The following is a 15,725-nucleotide window of genomic DNA, read 5'->3' as shown; positions in this document are numbered from 1 at the left end:
TAAGCGGCGGATGGTCCGAGAATAGTGATGGCACAGGCAGCGGCTGCATGAATACGGAACGAGGTGCTGCGTTGTTGGAGAGGGAAGGAAGTGCTGCAGTGGACAGGTCTGTCAGCAAAGAGAAAAGATGAAGAAGGAGAAGAAGGAGGAGGAGGAGGAGATGAGAGGGGAGGAGAGGAAAAGGGGAAATGAGCAACAGAGCATGAACGGTGGGGGTTGACAGACCGTAACGGGCCGAAACACACACACATACTCGCGCACAAACACAGACAGTCGCGCACAGTAAACTCAAGAGCAGGAGGGAGATAAAGAGCTATCGAGAGCGGCGTAGCCGAAGGCAGAGAGAGGGGGAAGAGGAAGGAGAGGAGACAAAAGAGGGGGATGAAGAATGGAGAGGTGAAGAGGGCCGCTGGTAGAGTGTAACAGGTGGGGGGGTTGAACGCACCAAAGAGACCCGAAATGCTGAGGATGAGTGATTCAGCAGAGCAGGCAGTTTTACTCAAGGTGAGGGATGGGGGACAGGGGGGAGGAGAAGAATCGATAGCAGAGAAGAAAAATGGGAAGCAGGCTGGGGGAGGAGGTGAAAGAACGCGGCCGTGAATTAGGCAAGAAAAGATGGCGGAGGATGGAGGGAGAAGGTGATGAATGGGAGGCAACAGGAAAGTCAAGCAGAAAGAGAGGAAGGGGGCAATTGAGGGAGGAGAGGAGGTGAGCCTACCCTAATGGTGGTGTCCTCCGAGGATGTGATAAGCGTTTGGCCGTTCTGGCTGAACTGGCAGTGCAGCACCGTCTTAGTGTGTCCCAGCAGAGTGGCTAAAAGCTTCCCAGAGGGCACCTCCAACACCTGGAAGGAGGAAACACACATCAGCACCACAAGTATTCACATAAACAGCGACAAGACTAAAGCTGAAACAACAAGGATTAAATAAACCTATAGCTTATGTACTTATGTTGCACCAAACTTTCAGACTAATTTAAAATTAAGAATGATTAAAAAATTAAAGCTCTCTCTGAATGTCAGTTTAGTTTTTACTCTAAACTTAGAATAAATCGCTTCTCTGGCACCAAAAACGTTAAACTCCAATTTAAAATGTGATCCAATATCAACTTTAAACTTGAGGAGGTCTAACCTTTAAAAGAGCTGTCTTTTTGAGATGGACTGAGCAAAAATAATTGAGTTTCTCAAAGAAAACTGAGAGACAAACTCAACCCAGTTGAGCTTTATGATAAACTTTACTTTGCTGTTTTTAAATCTTCTACTATTTGGTCATATTGCTCCATTAATCTGGCCAACAACTTTTTCTCAGAGGTGCAGAAATGGCTAATTAACAAACAATAGAACTTTTTGTTACTTTTGTAACATTGTGTTGTTTTTATCTAGCAAGCAAATATTGAAACAATGTAACGTTTTGTTAACTTTGTAGCTAGCTAGCAAACAATATGTGTTCTTTGGCTAGCTAACAATAAAAATAGCTATAAATATATAGTTTTAAAAATAGTTCTAACTCAAGTAGATGGATCCAAACTGCAACTTCATAGTTGTGGAAAGATGTGAATACAGTGCAGTGAGAGCTTTACTGTACAGAGAAGTCACACAAGGTTCATACCCTGCGTCTAGAATATCTATGTAAGCCTCAAATGATAGCTATGTTTGCCAAGACATACTCAGGGAGGAAATGTCTACTTAAAAAAAAAAAAAAAAACAGGTTACTGAAAAATTCTGACATGAAGTCACATTTTGAAGGAGAAGGAGGCAGATTAAGCGCAGCTGCTGGTTTGATGGCGCAGAACACATCAAAAAGAAAGGAGAGGCGGGTGGAAGAAGTGTGAACGTTCAGTCCGGTCGAGGCCAAGGAGGGGTGACGGGGGTCTGACAGCTCTAGGGACGTTACTTGGGGGAGTCGGAGAACAAAAGATCCGGCTTGTAGAGAAGAAAAATGTCATCATGCATTCTCACTTGGGAAGGCTACTGCTGCTGCTGCATAAAAACCCTGTTATGATAAGCTCTGGGGATGAGAATCTTTCACAGCTGCTTTTCAGAGAGATGTAAGATTTTGTGAATAACCTCACAAGGTCAGCTGGATGGGCGTCAACTAGGGTTGTTGCGATTCTCCAAACCCGATTTGATCGGATTGACTGAAATTGCGATATGTAAGACAATTAATACAATTAGTGGAAATGAAGACAGCAACACTGTGAATAAAGCTGTTGAGCTTCACAGGTGGACCGGTTCTGAGCCGACAGGACAGAAGACTCCTGCAGGACAAGGGAAGGAGGACTCTGGGTTTGAACTGATGACGCTCTGTGCACAGAATCAGTCACAGCTGATGTTGAATTTTTAACACGTTAACCTGTTCAACATCTGAAGCATTGTCACTGTGAGCATGTTAACACGCTGATATTAGCATTCCTTCAAAACACAGTTGTCCCTCAGTACAACAAAAACATGTTTTTTTTTAGAGTTATCACTAAAACAAATTCATTCTACTTATCAATGACTCGTGCAAACACAGCTAATTAAGTTATTATGACGTGAGACATGGGTGTAGATTACAAATGCAATTATAAAATCTTTTGTGGTATTTATCAAAGCCTGCAGTTTTTCTAATTAACCTCCAAAAAGATCTATCAAGTGATATAATAAATATTAAAATGTCTTCTTGTTGTGGCTAAGTCTGCAGCTTCGCAAACTTCACAAACAATAAATTACTGAAAGTCACACAAAAACAAATGTTCACTCATTCAACTTGATTTAAAAACAGGGAATAAACCACAGAAATCTCACGCTTTGACCACTTTACAAACAAAATGAAATATAGCGCTACATTATCTACAGTCCAGCACAGCACCTGTAGTGTTGAAAGTATAAAAGACAGGCCCATAAACGCTTGGGATTTTACCAGGCTTTAAAATATTTACATCTCAGAGGAGAGGGTTGAAATGCCTGAGCAGAACAAGCCTCGGGGCACGCCGACCATGTTTGTCAAGCTCCGCGTACTGAGACGCAAGTTTCAAAGCCTGGGAGAGAATGTTTTGGAGAGCTTTACACATCCGGCTCAAGGATTTCTGAGATGGTGCAGTCAGGAAAATGCCTGAGGGTGTTTGGTAAAAACACAGAATAAACAAATAAAAAGGCAGCAGTCTAATGTAAAGAGGAAGGATGGGGAACACTTGTTTTAAAGACCACTACCAAGGGAGTAAATAAGTCGCTGAAGTGTTGCAGAACTCGTAGGAAATCAAAGTAAAACTGATAAAAGTGGCGAAGGAATGAGAGGGTCAGCGTTGATGCTGGTCCTGAATAATGAGACAGAATCACTGATACATAAAGTAACAACAGTACGATCCTCATATCCTCAACTACACTCATATAGCCATTAAAGGGATAGTCTGGATTTTTTATGTGGGTTTGTGTCAGTGTTAGTCAGTGCATTACCTACAGTAGATGGCGGCCATCCTGTCTACAGTTTGGAGAAACAGACAGGAGCATCGACACTGAAGTGTAAGCTGTGTTTAGGAGATTTTCTGTATTTTACCTTGATGTCAGGTAAAGTAGTGCAAAGCTTTTCTGACAGGAAGCTTCTATTATACATGCCAAATATCGCTCTCTCCAAACCAACCGGTAAAGTGAAGCAGCGTGAGTGGTTGTCTGTCTCTATGTGTCAGCCCTGGCGACTCGTCCAGGGTCGCCTCTCGCCAAATGTCAGCTGGAATAGGCTCCAACCCCCCCTCGACACATCAAGGATAAGCGGTTATGGAAGGATGGATATTGATGTTTTTAGATGGCTTTTTTTTTTTGTTGTTGTTGTTGTTGCTAAAATACATTTTGCTGCTGACCCTGTACACAGCAGTTCATCACTCAGCTCAGGGGGTCTCAACCTTTTGTAATTTAAGGCCCACTTCAAATTGTCAAACAATTTCCAAGGACCATCTTCCCAAGACAAAAACAACATGACAAAAAGGAGAAAAAACTGGGCTATGACAGGATTTCACCTGCACATTGACCACATTCAACACGCTGTGCTTTTAGGATCAGTGTCTTGGGTTGCTGCATTTGCTGCATTTGTGCAAATTGGCCACGGCCTGCAGGTTGAGGATGGCTGGATTAGTTCCCTTCACTGGTTCTCCTGCTGCTTCTCCAAACTGTAAGCATGTCGGCCTCCATCTACTGTGGGTAACACACTGACTATGGATAAGTACCTCATATGACTCCACTTCAAATAATCCAAACTATCCCTTAAAGGGCATTTTGAAAAATTAAAATACACACATACAGCGTACAGATACTGTCGTCTCTGCGTGTGTGTTATTTTGGCTGATCCTTCAGACAGACATACAAACAGATATTCCTCTTTCCCTGCCATACCTGCACGCTGCCTGTGTGCAGCCCTACGGCCAGCACCGACCTCCCAAAGGAGGTCAACAGTCGTCGGATCCTGCAGCCGACCGTCCTCAGTACCTGCCTAGCTGTCAGCCCTGCTGCCTGGCACAGAACACACACACGTTCACACACTCACAGCTGCACTTTTTCCAATCATGAAGAAAACTCACAGAGACTTTCTGTTCCTGCACATTTTTCACATTAGAAATGAAAAGCTCATATGTCAGACTGACATTGAAGCTGATGCATGATTACCATTTTCCCCTTCGGTAAACTAGTTGTAAATAACTCCAGATGAGGTGGGGGGAAAGGAAATAAATAGCTTCCACTGCAGTGGTCACTGACACCAGGAACACCTCCAGCTAACACCAGGGCTCCCTCTAGTGTTTATTCAGGGAACTACAGCGGCAAAAGCTGTGAGGGCTCAATGATCATTAAAAAGCTCTTCCAATGTATATAACTCTATTAGAGGCAGCTGATAAAGTATAAAACACCAAATATAATGTTAAATAGGCCTCATGGAATGCTTGAAAAAGAAATACAAGACCAGTGGTCATTAATTTTATTTGTTTTTTGTTTTCTTTTGGGCTTTACAAAATTACAAGTTCACATCACGCAGTGAGCTACAATCAGAGTGATGCATAGAGGCAACTTCCAAGGCAACTTTGTCTATTTTTTTTTTCATCAACTGCAACTATCCTATTAGTCTTCAATGATTTTTCATATTCTCTTTTAGTTGTAAGGAGTCAGATTACAAATCATCTGTGCTTCTTTAAGTCTGCTAATCCTCTCCTCTCATATCTCTGGGGCCAAGAGAACAGCTGTAATTAAAACCATTAACCCCTGCATTCATTAAGACTAATTAATTAGAGTTGATCTCTGCTGTAGGGCGCAGGCCCAGCCACAGCACGGATACGGCAGGGGACTGTGTGTGCGCTTTAATATAGGACAGGAACTTATTCTGGGACGTCCTCTACATGCGCCTGACATGCAACAAACACTCACACTCCTGCATGAAAACGCAAACCTGCCACAACGCAGACTGGAACCTCATTCTCTGCCTGCAAATAACAATTTATCATCAAGACAAAGAGTGGCGCAGCGAGGAGAGCAGGGGGACGGACAGACAAAAAGGAGGACGAGAGATAAACAAAATAAAAGGGGTAGTTTTTAAAAAAAGAAGTGTGACAGAGGTAGAATATGAAAACAGAGAACGGGAGTGAAGATGGTTGAGGATACAGATCACAGGTGAAAGGAGAGGCAGAGCAGCGAGGAGAGGAGGGAGATGAAAGAGGTGTTTAGAGTCGACCTGACGTACAGCTGACAGGACAGATAAAGAAGGCGACGGCGCCAACGTCAGATCTCATGACTCAACGTGGTCTGAAAAACACCTCCTACAGCAACATGGAACTGAGACACACACTCACACGGACTCACACACACTCACAAAAGTGAGAAATTACAACCTTTATTTTAAAAATTCTTTGCTTGATTGTTAATTGTTCTCTTTATAGATGCAAAGTGGGGAAATCTGAGAACTTTTATTTTCAAGCTGAGAGCGCTGCTTGCAGAAAAGTTGTCCAAATTTTGTCTGCTTTCAGAGCTATGAGGCATTTAGCTTAGCATACCACCACAAGGACTGAAAGCAGGAGGAAACAACGGGTATTCGAGTATTCACACCAGGTCCAAGTATCAGAAGAAAAAGTTAAAAGATTTTTTTTTGCATTTCAAAAATAAAGTCAAAACATCAAGAATAAAAGTTGAAAACCCATTTTAACTTTGTTCTCAAAATGGTTAATCAACTTTATTTTTGACATTTTAACTTAATTCCAGACATTTAAATGTTATTCTCAATAATTCAACTTTATTCTAAACATTTCGATCATTTTGACTTTCATCACAGAAAGTTACATTTATAGAACTTCTTTCTCCTCTCATTTTTTATGCCTCTTACCCTCTAATACTCTTCAATAATCCTGCAAAATGTGAGCAACTGCTATTTTCATATAATCATAAATTGAATATTTTTGGGGTTTAGGTTGTTATTATGGACAAAAGACATCACCTCTAGGGGACTGTGTTTTTTGCTATTTAATAGGCAAAACAATTAATGGATTTAAAAACCAAAAATCTTAAATTTTCAATAATAAAAAAGAGGAGAAGAAGAAAATCTTTATATTTTAGAAGCTATGACCAGTCAGTGTTTGTCATTGTTGCTTGATGAACTCTGCTGTTGGGTTAGGATTAATATCATAATTTATTTAATAGAATCAAACATCTAAAATTAAAGTTCTGTTAACTAATTTTCACTGCTGTGTTACACATGCACACAGACACATGCAGCATGTACTGCAGGTCTGAATGGGTTTTCTACCTGTACGGTCCCGTCTTCTTGTCCCAGGACCACAGCGGACGGCTGCCTGCACATACAGGTACATCTGATCCTGGACAACTTCTCCTCCGACTGGAACAGCACCGATCCTGTCCTGCCATCACGCACCTGACACACACAAACACACATTGTTCTCTATACAGACACATCATAATACAGTAATACATGCCTGCACTTGAGCTCACACTCACAGAGAAAACAATCCTTCATTCAGTCGGCTCTGACACCTTTTAATCATCCATTCATTCAGTCTCTCTCCTCCATTTTTCCCTGCGGCTCACCTGCAGTCTGTTGCAGTTGTCTGCAGCAGACACGATGATTTCTTCATCATTGAAGAGGACGTCAGAGTCTCTTTTCAGGCAGACGGCTGAGGAGGTGTGCAACTTCTTGGTCTCCCATAACTACAAGAAACACAAGACAGGAATCAGGCTCGAGTAGAACATCATGTAAACCTCCAGTGAAAGAGCTGCAGCCAACATCACACTGAAATCATGTCTTTATTCCTTAATTTACTTGGGATCTTGGGTGTGAAAACCTTGTTAGTTTACAAAGTAGTTTACAAAGTCAGTGGTGTTGCTTGTTAATCTTTTGCCTTTTCATTGTTGTGCTGCAGAGATGAACTGGGAGTAACCTGTCTGTCTCAATAAATAAGTCATCGGTATCTGTCTCTTACATTTTGGTTTGGCACTTCAAACTGAATTTCCAGATGGTCCAACAGCTGGAAAAAAAAAAACGCTGGTAATGGAACGTCTAAGTAGCACAAGGCGGTTTCTTCTCCTCTGGAGGAACGTTTAGCGGGTCGGGCGGGGCTTTTCTTTTTCAGGGATCAGAAATGGGTCAGTTTAGCCCACATCTTCTCCAAAAATGACTCTGCATTTAGCCCATTTTATGATATAATAATAATAAACTGTATTTATGGAGCACTTTTCTTAACAAGGTTACAAAGTGCCTCACAGAAAACAGCACAGACAAAAAAAAAAGATACCAAAGATAAAACAGAGATTATAAAAAAACACAACACAAGGATCACAAACACTGAGGGACAGAACAAGTTAACACATATCAGGAGAGATTAGGAGCAAAATGATAAAACCCAGTGATTCATATTTAACAATCCATAAACGCCGTCCTATTAAAGAAGGTTTTAAGAGGAGTTTTAAAAGATGTTAATGATGCAGCCTGTCTGATCTCAACAGGCAAGGAAATTATTGAAACTACTGGAGTTACTGGACTGTAGAGGGACACATCTGGCTCAGAGAAATCATATGCTATATTGAGAATAACAGAGGACCCTTGCAGGACACCGCAGTTAAAATAAGCAGCAGAAGTAGTTCTCATGGTGCATTATTCAACGCTTAGTTCTGTATTTCAATTTAAGGAGGGTTTTTAGTTATTGATGCTTCCTCACTCGGATTAGTTTTTAATCTTTTACGCATTCTTGTCTGCGATTAAAGGCACTTTGTAAATCATATTAATCACATTGTATTGCCAATGCAGATTGTACAGGAGTCAGACTTACCCTGACGGTCTGGTCGTCAGAGCAGGAGAGCAGCTGGGAGCCGTCGGGAGAGAACTGGACCCGCTGGACCCAGCTCAGGTGACCGCTGCAGTCGGCCATCTTCTTATTGGTCTCCAAGTCCCACAGCTGGAAGACAGTAATGTAATATAATGGTATATTAGGGCCATTGTGGTTAATTAAAAAAAAAAACGAAATTTACTATTTTTTTATTTTATTTATTTTGATTATTTTAAACAAAACTATGGACACTAAAGTACAAACTTTACAAGAAAGATTTTTTTTATGTTTTATTACTGTTCCAGTCATTTATATTTCCTCTGGTTATTTTGCTTGTTTACTTATTTATTATTTATATTTTTCATTGATGTTTCTTTCTACTTTTGCTGCTGTAACACTGCACATTTTCCTGTTGTAGGACTAATAAAGATTATCTTATCTTTTCTCATCTTATCCTAAAAAAATCTAAAAATTATAATTATTTCTACATGCATTTTTTCAACAGTATAACGTAACAAAATGAAAAGACTTCCTATAAAATATGATCAGTTAAATACTCCTTATTACAGCTAAATGTTTTGAATGTAGATAAGATAAAAAAGAGAGACCAAATATACCGTGTGACTGCGTGTGTGTTAGTACGTGTCATACCTCCACAGCGTAGTTTGAGAACGCGATAGCCAGCAGGTTACTGGTGGGACAGGCGTGACAGTACTGCACCATGCTGAGACGATTCGTTCTGATCTCAAACAACATGTCCGACGTCTCCACGTCAAACACCTGAGGAACGGCAACACAGGGACAACAAATCAGAGTCTGATCTGTCTCCGTACAGACATGTACTGTCAGTGCTGCAATACGACACACCAATACAGAACAGAGTCTGACCAAAACTTTATATCTGAGACCAGTGTCATCATCAAAATCCAGGAGTTTCAGAGATGCCATGTGACCATTTGACCCACCTTTTCAAAAGTCAACTTCACGTTCTTTTCAAGCACTTTCAAGGATCTTTTTCAAGCTTTTCCAGCACTTTACAGCTGTGGTAAATAACATATTTATTTAGTCACCTGTCTGTAAGTAGATTTGGCTTCTTATTAGGGTGATGCATTTTGTGCATTTTCCTTAACCAATAGTTGAAAATGCTAACAACTGATTAATTGATGAATCATTAATAATTAATATGATAGAAAACACATTCTTTTTTTCATTATTCAATGAGCGGCTCCACCAGACAAAAGCAAACTGTTATCTCTATTAATTCAACATGTAAACTGCTGTATGTTTCTGTGACATACTATATGTGTTTTTAAATGTTTTCCTTATGCATGATGTGACACAAATTGCCCTGGAACTGACCTGAATTTATTGTACACTGAGTATATGACGTACTGCATAAAAGAAGATTAAAACTTAAAGCAAACTTGCAACACTGAAGCCTCATTTTCATTCTCCTTAAAGCCGAAGAACTTCAGACACCTCTGCAGTGTTTGGGATGTTTCCCAGAATACGAACGAATGAAGAGGTAGAGGACACAGACAGACTGATTACTTGACAAGACTGACTGATTTTGGAAAGCTCAGGAGAGCGGAGGAGGGGGGGACCGCTCACATTTACAACCAGGACACACACTCTTTAGACTCTGTGGAGGACAAACTGAAAAAACAGCCTCTCCTCCCCGTCTCCTTCAATGAACCGACAGAGACCAGCAGCGAGGGCAGAGAGGACGGAGTGAACCCCGAGGTGCTGGAGATTTTTATCTCTGCAGGTGAGACATGTACGACAAGACAGATCCACGTCCAAACTGTTCGCACCCACTTTATCACACATCCAACAACACGCTGCAGCGAACACCAGCCTGCAGATCCGCTCAGTAACCTGTGAATGCGGCCTTTCACACTCTAAAATGCTCACCAGAGTGGCGTTCCTGGCCGCACAGATGATGCGTTTGCCGTCGGCGGTCCAAGTGCTGCACTTGACAAGGACCTCTTCATCGCTCTCTGAAAACACGTCTCTCACATTGATCGTCTTCCACTCGTTGGCAGTCGACACCTGAAACAGCTGCGCACACGCAGGAACACGCAGGAACACACAGGAACACACAGGAACACAAAGGAACACACAGTCAGGTGGAGGAAACCCTTCAAGAGATGTCATCATTATAATTTAACAATACAATAATAAGAGATCATATTACCTCATTTTAAACATTTTTATTGAGGGACTGTTTTAAACATTGTTAAGCCACTGACTTAATTATTTAATTAGTTTATAATTTACATTGTGAAGTAAATAGTTAGGAAATTAAATAAATTATGAAGTAATGAAGTAAATTATGAAGTAACTATGTAAATAGCTGACCAAGCAAATTATGCAGTAAACAAGTAAACTGCTAAGTAATTACAAAACTGCTGAGTAACTAAGTAAATTATAAAGTAACTATGTAAATAGCTAACCAAGCAAATTCTGAGGTAGCTAAGTAAATTAACTAAATTAAGTAAACTGCTAAGTAACTAAGTGAATTATGAATTAAATAAGTAAATATTAAAGTAAATAAATAAGTAAAATGCAAAGTAATCAAGTTAGATTTTACTTTGTAACTGGAAGTTCTCCGGGAATCAAGTGTTCCATCAGTTTGTGTTTTCTCAGGCAGTAAATATAGTAATGTAACGACAATATTCATTATTATAGAATATTCATGTTTTCCCAATCCAACATGCAAAAGGTCTGATACTAGAAATGCTGCTCGTATCAACATATTCCACCAGTTTACAGTTGTAGACTTTTACTGATAAAATCCACAATTTCTGTACTTACTATTCTTTGTACTGATGTTACAAAAACAATAAATATGTTACAGCGTGTCCAGCTCACATGAATCGAGTACAATTTGATGTGCATTGCCTTAAAAAAAAGGACAGTTTTAATGGCAGTCACCTTAACGGTCCCGTCGTTGGAGGACGTGGACACGAAGGCGTCATCAGGGGAGAAACAGCAGTGGTTGACGGGCTCAAAGTGTCCAAACATGGTGTTCTGGGAGGACGGCTTGTTGAGGTTCCACAACTGCAGAAACAGAGAAATACATGGAGGAAGAGAAGGATACAGACAGACAGACAAAGTAGAATAAAGAAAGAGGGAGACAGGAGGAGAAAATTAGCTAGAAACTGAGAGCTGCTTGAGACAAAATTACTACAGTAAGTTATTTTAATCTTAAAATTTATAGAAAGAAGGAGACAGAATCAGGGCAGGAAATTCACAGCATCCAAGGCGGTCATGACTGACTATCTCAAAATAATGACTTAATATCAGAATAATGAGAAACTTCCTCAATATAATGATTTGGTCTCTATTTGGCCTTTGTGACCTCTAAAGGTGATAAGAGAATATATAAGAAATTTAATTAAGTCACAGGACAGAAAACAAACAGTTGCACACCTTGACATTCATGTACTTGTCGTTGGAGCAGGTGGCCAGCAGGAGGCGTTGTGTCGTGTTGGTAAACTCACAGTGGTTGACCTGCTCCTCGTGCTCCTCCTCAAACACCCTCAGCAGCATGGCTCGCTCCACGTTCCACACCTGACAGACACACAGGTACAAGGATTTCACGTCGAGATGTCGGGTTTTGTGTGTCTTTTAATGGCCTGTTGTCGGTCGCAGTCGGTTATCTCCTCACCTTGACTCTCCTGTCACTTGAGCAGGTTGCTAGGAGACGGTCGTCAGGGGAGAAGGCGCAGCAGAGCACCTCGTCATCATGGGCCTGGATCTCTGTGATCTTCTCACCTGAGGTGCTTTTGAACACCTGAACACAGGTACAGTGACAGCACTCACACAATATGTACATATGTTCAGTAAAAGTACTGTATCACACATTAGGAACACAAACGTTCCTGTGGAAGCTACACTGCAAAAAAAGGTTTATAAATTCAGATATATGAATCTTAAACTGGATCATTTTGGAGTGAATGAACCCTTAAATTATATTTTTGCTATAACCCGTCTCATTTGACACACAGTGACCTGATTTCTTCTGTGAGGACAAAAGACAAACATCCTCACAAGACATTTTATTTAAATTTAGCTGTACTTTATATATCACTGACTTAGCATTACAATAATTTTGTGCAATAACTGGACTGTGCAATACATACATCATTATTGTTTATACTCTTGTAATATACCGTAGTGATATCAGTACACGATTCTTACATTTCTTGTTATTTTCTGTTCAGCTTGCCTATATTTACAGACAGTAGAATAAGACACATATTTTCACAATATATATTATTATTATTACTATTATTTTACACACTTTAAGCAGTGCATTTCAAATGGATGCAGTCTCACTGACAATGCTGCTTTTTCTTTTTTCTTTCTTCTTTTTTTTTTTTTTAATAAACATCTCGCAACAAAAGTGGATTGCCCTTCATATGTTACAGTATTTGGTCTCCATGGAAACTACTTGGCCTTCATAATTTCAATCACACACACACAGAGATACACGGATACAAAAAAACACTGAAAGAAACACGTCTGCTTTGATACCTTGAGTGTCTTGCTGGCTCCACAGGAGGCGATCTTGCTTCCATCTCGGGAGAAGCAGGCGGAGTAGACGGAGCCCTGGTGGGGGTGGATCACTAGACGGGACAGACCCTCAACACTGCTCTTATTCCTGAGAATAAAGTTTAATTTTATATTTTTGATATGTATTATAAGCTGCAGAAATTGATGCACAAGTACTAAAATGTAATAAGATATTTGCTTGCGTGCGTACAGCCAGTCAAAGTAGAGTTTCCCTGTGCTGGCCCGCTCCTGCGCCTGCAGCAGAGCCTGTCTGTAGACCTCCGACGTGTGAGGCTGAGACAGAGCAAGCTGCACCACGTCGGGGAAAGGACGCTGCTCCAGCTGGTGGCCGTTCAGAGACAGAAACTCCTGGAAATGACTGCGCACCTCACTGTTCTGAAGGAAGAGAAAATAAGCACACTCTAAATTATGCAATTATGGTCTAAATTATGCAATTTTAAGAATGTTTTCTGGGGCCTTTTAAAGAGATATTTTGGATTATCTGAAGTGGGGTTGTATGAGATACTTATTGATAGTCAGTGTATTACTTACAGTAGAGCAAAGTCAACACTGCAAGCAATGAATCATCAGTTTTCCATGGTAATAACTTCAAAATACCAGCCAAAAATCCAATTATTCAGCTATACTGTATTAATTATGCCTATGATTTCTTGAAAAATGCTGGAGAAATTGTTGTTTTGACATAAAAATCATAAGTTATTGTTGCCAGAGCATTTTTATTATACATCCTGGTAAAAAAGGTGTGTTTCAGTTTCTTTCTTGTGTGAGCGAGGCAGCAGACCAACCAGACCAGTGCAGAGAGAAATACAGGCCGTCTGAATCGATGCACACGCACATTAAAACCCGATGCATCAGATGAATGAGTGAATCGTTACACCCCTAATACATGGTAAAGTTTTGTTGTCTGCTGACCTCTTTGTCCAGAATTGGTCCATACTCCACATAGTCATTGATGAGGTGAGCTGGACCCATAATCTGAGCTTTGATGCTGACCCAGTCCAGAGAAAACATGAGCGAGTAGAGCTCCTGGACAGAGAGAGACACACATGGTGAGAAAGAAGGAAAAATACTGATGTCAAAAATGTAGAAAAGCGTGTGTGTGTGTGTGTTACCTGGGAGAGGTTGGCTTTGGCCATGTGGTAGGTCAGGAATCTGATCCAGTAGAGACATTCCTCATCTCCTGAGGTGGGAGGACCATCTCTGTAGTGCTGCTGGTACTGATGGACCACCTTAGAGTGGAGGCTCTGAAACACAATAACACAAAATCAGCTGAGAATTTTTCGTGTCATTTTGTGTTTTTATTGTTTTCACATGTTCAAATGTCTGACCTACAGGAAGCTTACTGCTTTATTAGCTGCGCAACAGCCATGACCCTAGCCTAGTTTTTCTTTTTGTTGACTGATAGATTTCCTTATTTTCCTTTTGAAAAGTTCATTTTTGTATGTAGATATTCACAACCTCGCCAAAACCAGTCTTACTTGTTGTGCTTTCCTTGCCCAACAGCTCTTTGCTATTGTAAAACCAGTTGTAAATCAGATAACGTGACCTCTTAAGGCTCTTTGCTTTATTGACATCACTGTCCACTTAACAAAAACACAGGAACCCAACAGCTTTAGCTCTTGCAAGCTTTCATTCAAACTAACCTCGAGCTGGGTGCGATTCTGCTCCACCAGGAAGTCCAGCTGGAGGTCATGGAGGTAGTACAGGTAGGGTTTATTGTTACTGTCCACAAAGAGCAGAGACTTGTTGACAAACTCCTCGAGAATGTCCTCGACCTCCTCCGGCTCCAAGTCCCACAAGATAGACAGCACCTGGAAGAAGGGATAACATGATAACTGTGATGGTCCATTTCCTTGTTAGATTTATGAAAGAGCATCCTGATAATTTGTTAATTTGTTGACTCAACGTGTAGCCAAACCTTTGCAGGGACTTTGATGTCCTTTTCTAGGACAGTAAGGTCCCTATAGAGCTCTCGATGCTCTTCAGGTAGGACCTCAATGCTGGCGGCCATGGCTTGGTCGAGTGCGTCGTAGTCGTACGACGACGACTTCCTGATACGCTTGAACTGCTTCTGCTGCAGCTGGCAGAGGTAGTAACGCCAACGGTTGGGTTTCTCTTTGAGCAGAGCGCCGATCAGGGACACCACCAGAGGGGAACCTGGGATGGTGGCACAGAGTTAGTCATCTTTGTACTGTATTCAACTGAATAAAGGTCGAAAGGTTTTTACAGATAATTGTATTTAATTTTTATTTACATTTTACACAACGCCCCCACTTATTTGGAATTGGGGTTATAGATAAGTGTGCCACATTGTATATCGAATCATATTTCTACACTTATATTATAAAAAAAGAAAACGTATCACATGCTTAATTTTACAGACCTTTACATTCTCTGACAATGCTGCGAGCCTCCTCAGGAAGTCCATGGAGTTTAGTCTGAGTGTAGAGAGCGAGGATCTCCAGTCCCTTGTTTTCATCCAGACCACTCTCCACTTCCACCGCATATTTAGCACCTACAAAATAAAAGCACATGTATAGAACATACATTCGTGGTAGGCAAAACATTTTCCAGTGTAAATACAGCAAGTTTTCAAATTTACTCAAGTCTGCACATGTCTAGTAACCAGAGTAAATAATAAGGTACATACCACTAACAGAATCGGTGAGGCTTCTATTTCTGGTGGTCAAAAGGATCCGACAGTGGATATCAAACACCTTTAGCACCGTACTGTCCCAGATGTCATCAAGAATCAGCAGAGCTCTGAAGCCCAAATAGAAGCAGACAAGTGTTATGGCAGATTATCACCAATAAGACGTTTTAAAGGTGCAAGAGAGATGTCAGCAAACAACTATTTG

General features: G+C 40.8%; 1 protein-coding gene across 1 annotated transcript in view; it reads right to left on the bottom strand.

Annotated features, from left to right (window-relative positions):
- The window catches only part of apaf1 (apoptotic peptidase activating factor 1), a 54,732-nt gene that overhangs the window by 35,242 nt on the left and 3,765 nt on the right, over window positions 1–15,725 (bottom strand). The window contains exons 5-21 of the mRNA XM_084710804.1: window positions 15,518–15,630; window positions 15,251–15,382; window positions 14,786–15,024; window positions 14,511–14,678; window positions 13,980–14,111; window positions 13,780–13,893; window positions 13,058–13,242; window positions 12,829–12,955; window positions 11,960–12,085; window positions 11,722–11,862; window positions 11,224–11,349; window positions 10,201–10,347; window positions 8,938–9,066; window positions 8,290–8,415; window positions 7,052–7,171; window positions 6,753–6,878; window positions 719–844 (exon numbers count right to left, since the gene is read on the bottom strand). Of these exons, the coding sequence (XP_084566930.1) occupies window positions 719–844; window positions 6,753–6,878; window positions 7,052–7,171; window positions 8,290–8,415; window positions 8,938–9,066; window positions 10,201–10,347; window positions 11,224–11,349; window positions 11,722–11,862; window positions 11,960–12,085; window positions 12,829–12,955; window positions 13,058–13,242; window positions 13,780–13,893; window positions 13,980–14,111; window positions 14,511–14,678; window positions 14,786–15,024; window positions 15,251–15,382; window positions 15,518–15,630 (2,377 nt within the window). The remainder of the gene's footprint in view (window positions 1–718; window positions 845–6,752; window positions 6,879–7,051; window positions 7,172–8,289; window positions 8,416–8,937; window positions 9,067–10,200; window positions 10,348–11,223; window positions 11,350–11,721; window positions 11,863–11,959; window positions 12,086–12,828; window positions 12,956–13,057; window positions 13,243–13,779; window positions 13,894–13,979; window positions 14,112–14,510; window positions 14,679–14,785; window positions 15,025–15,250; window positions 15,383–15,517; window positions 15,631–15,725) is intronic.

This window comes from Lutjanus erythropterus, chromosome 22, assembly GCF_056507025.1.
Source record: "Lutjanus erythropterus isolate fLutEry1 chromosome 22, fLutEry1.hap2, whole genome shotgun sequence".
In the NCBI taxonomy this organism is placed as follows: Eukaryota; Metazoa; Chordata; class Actinopteri; order Lutjaniformes; family Lutjanidae; genus Lutjanus; species Lutjanus erythropterus.
This window is presented reverse-complemented; position numbering and strand designations above follow the sequence as displayed.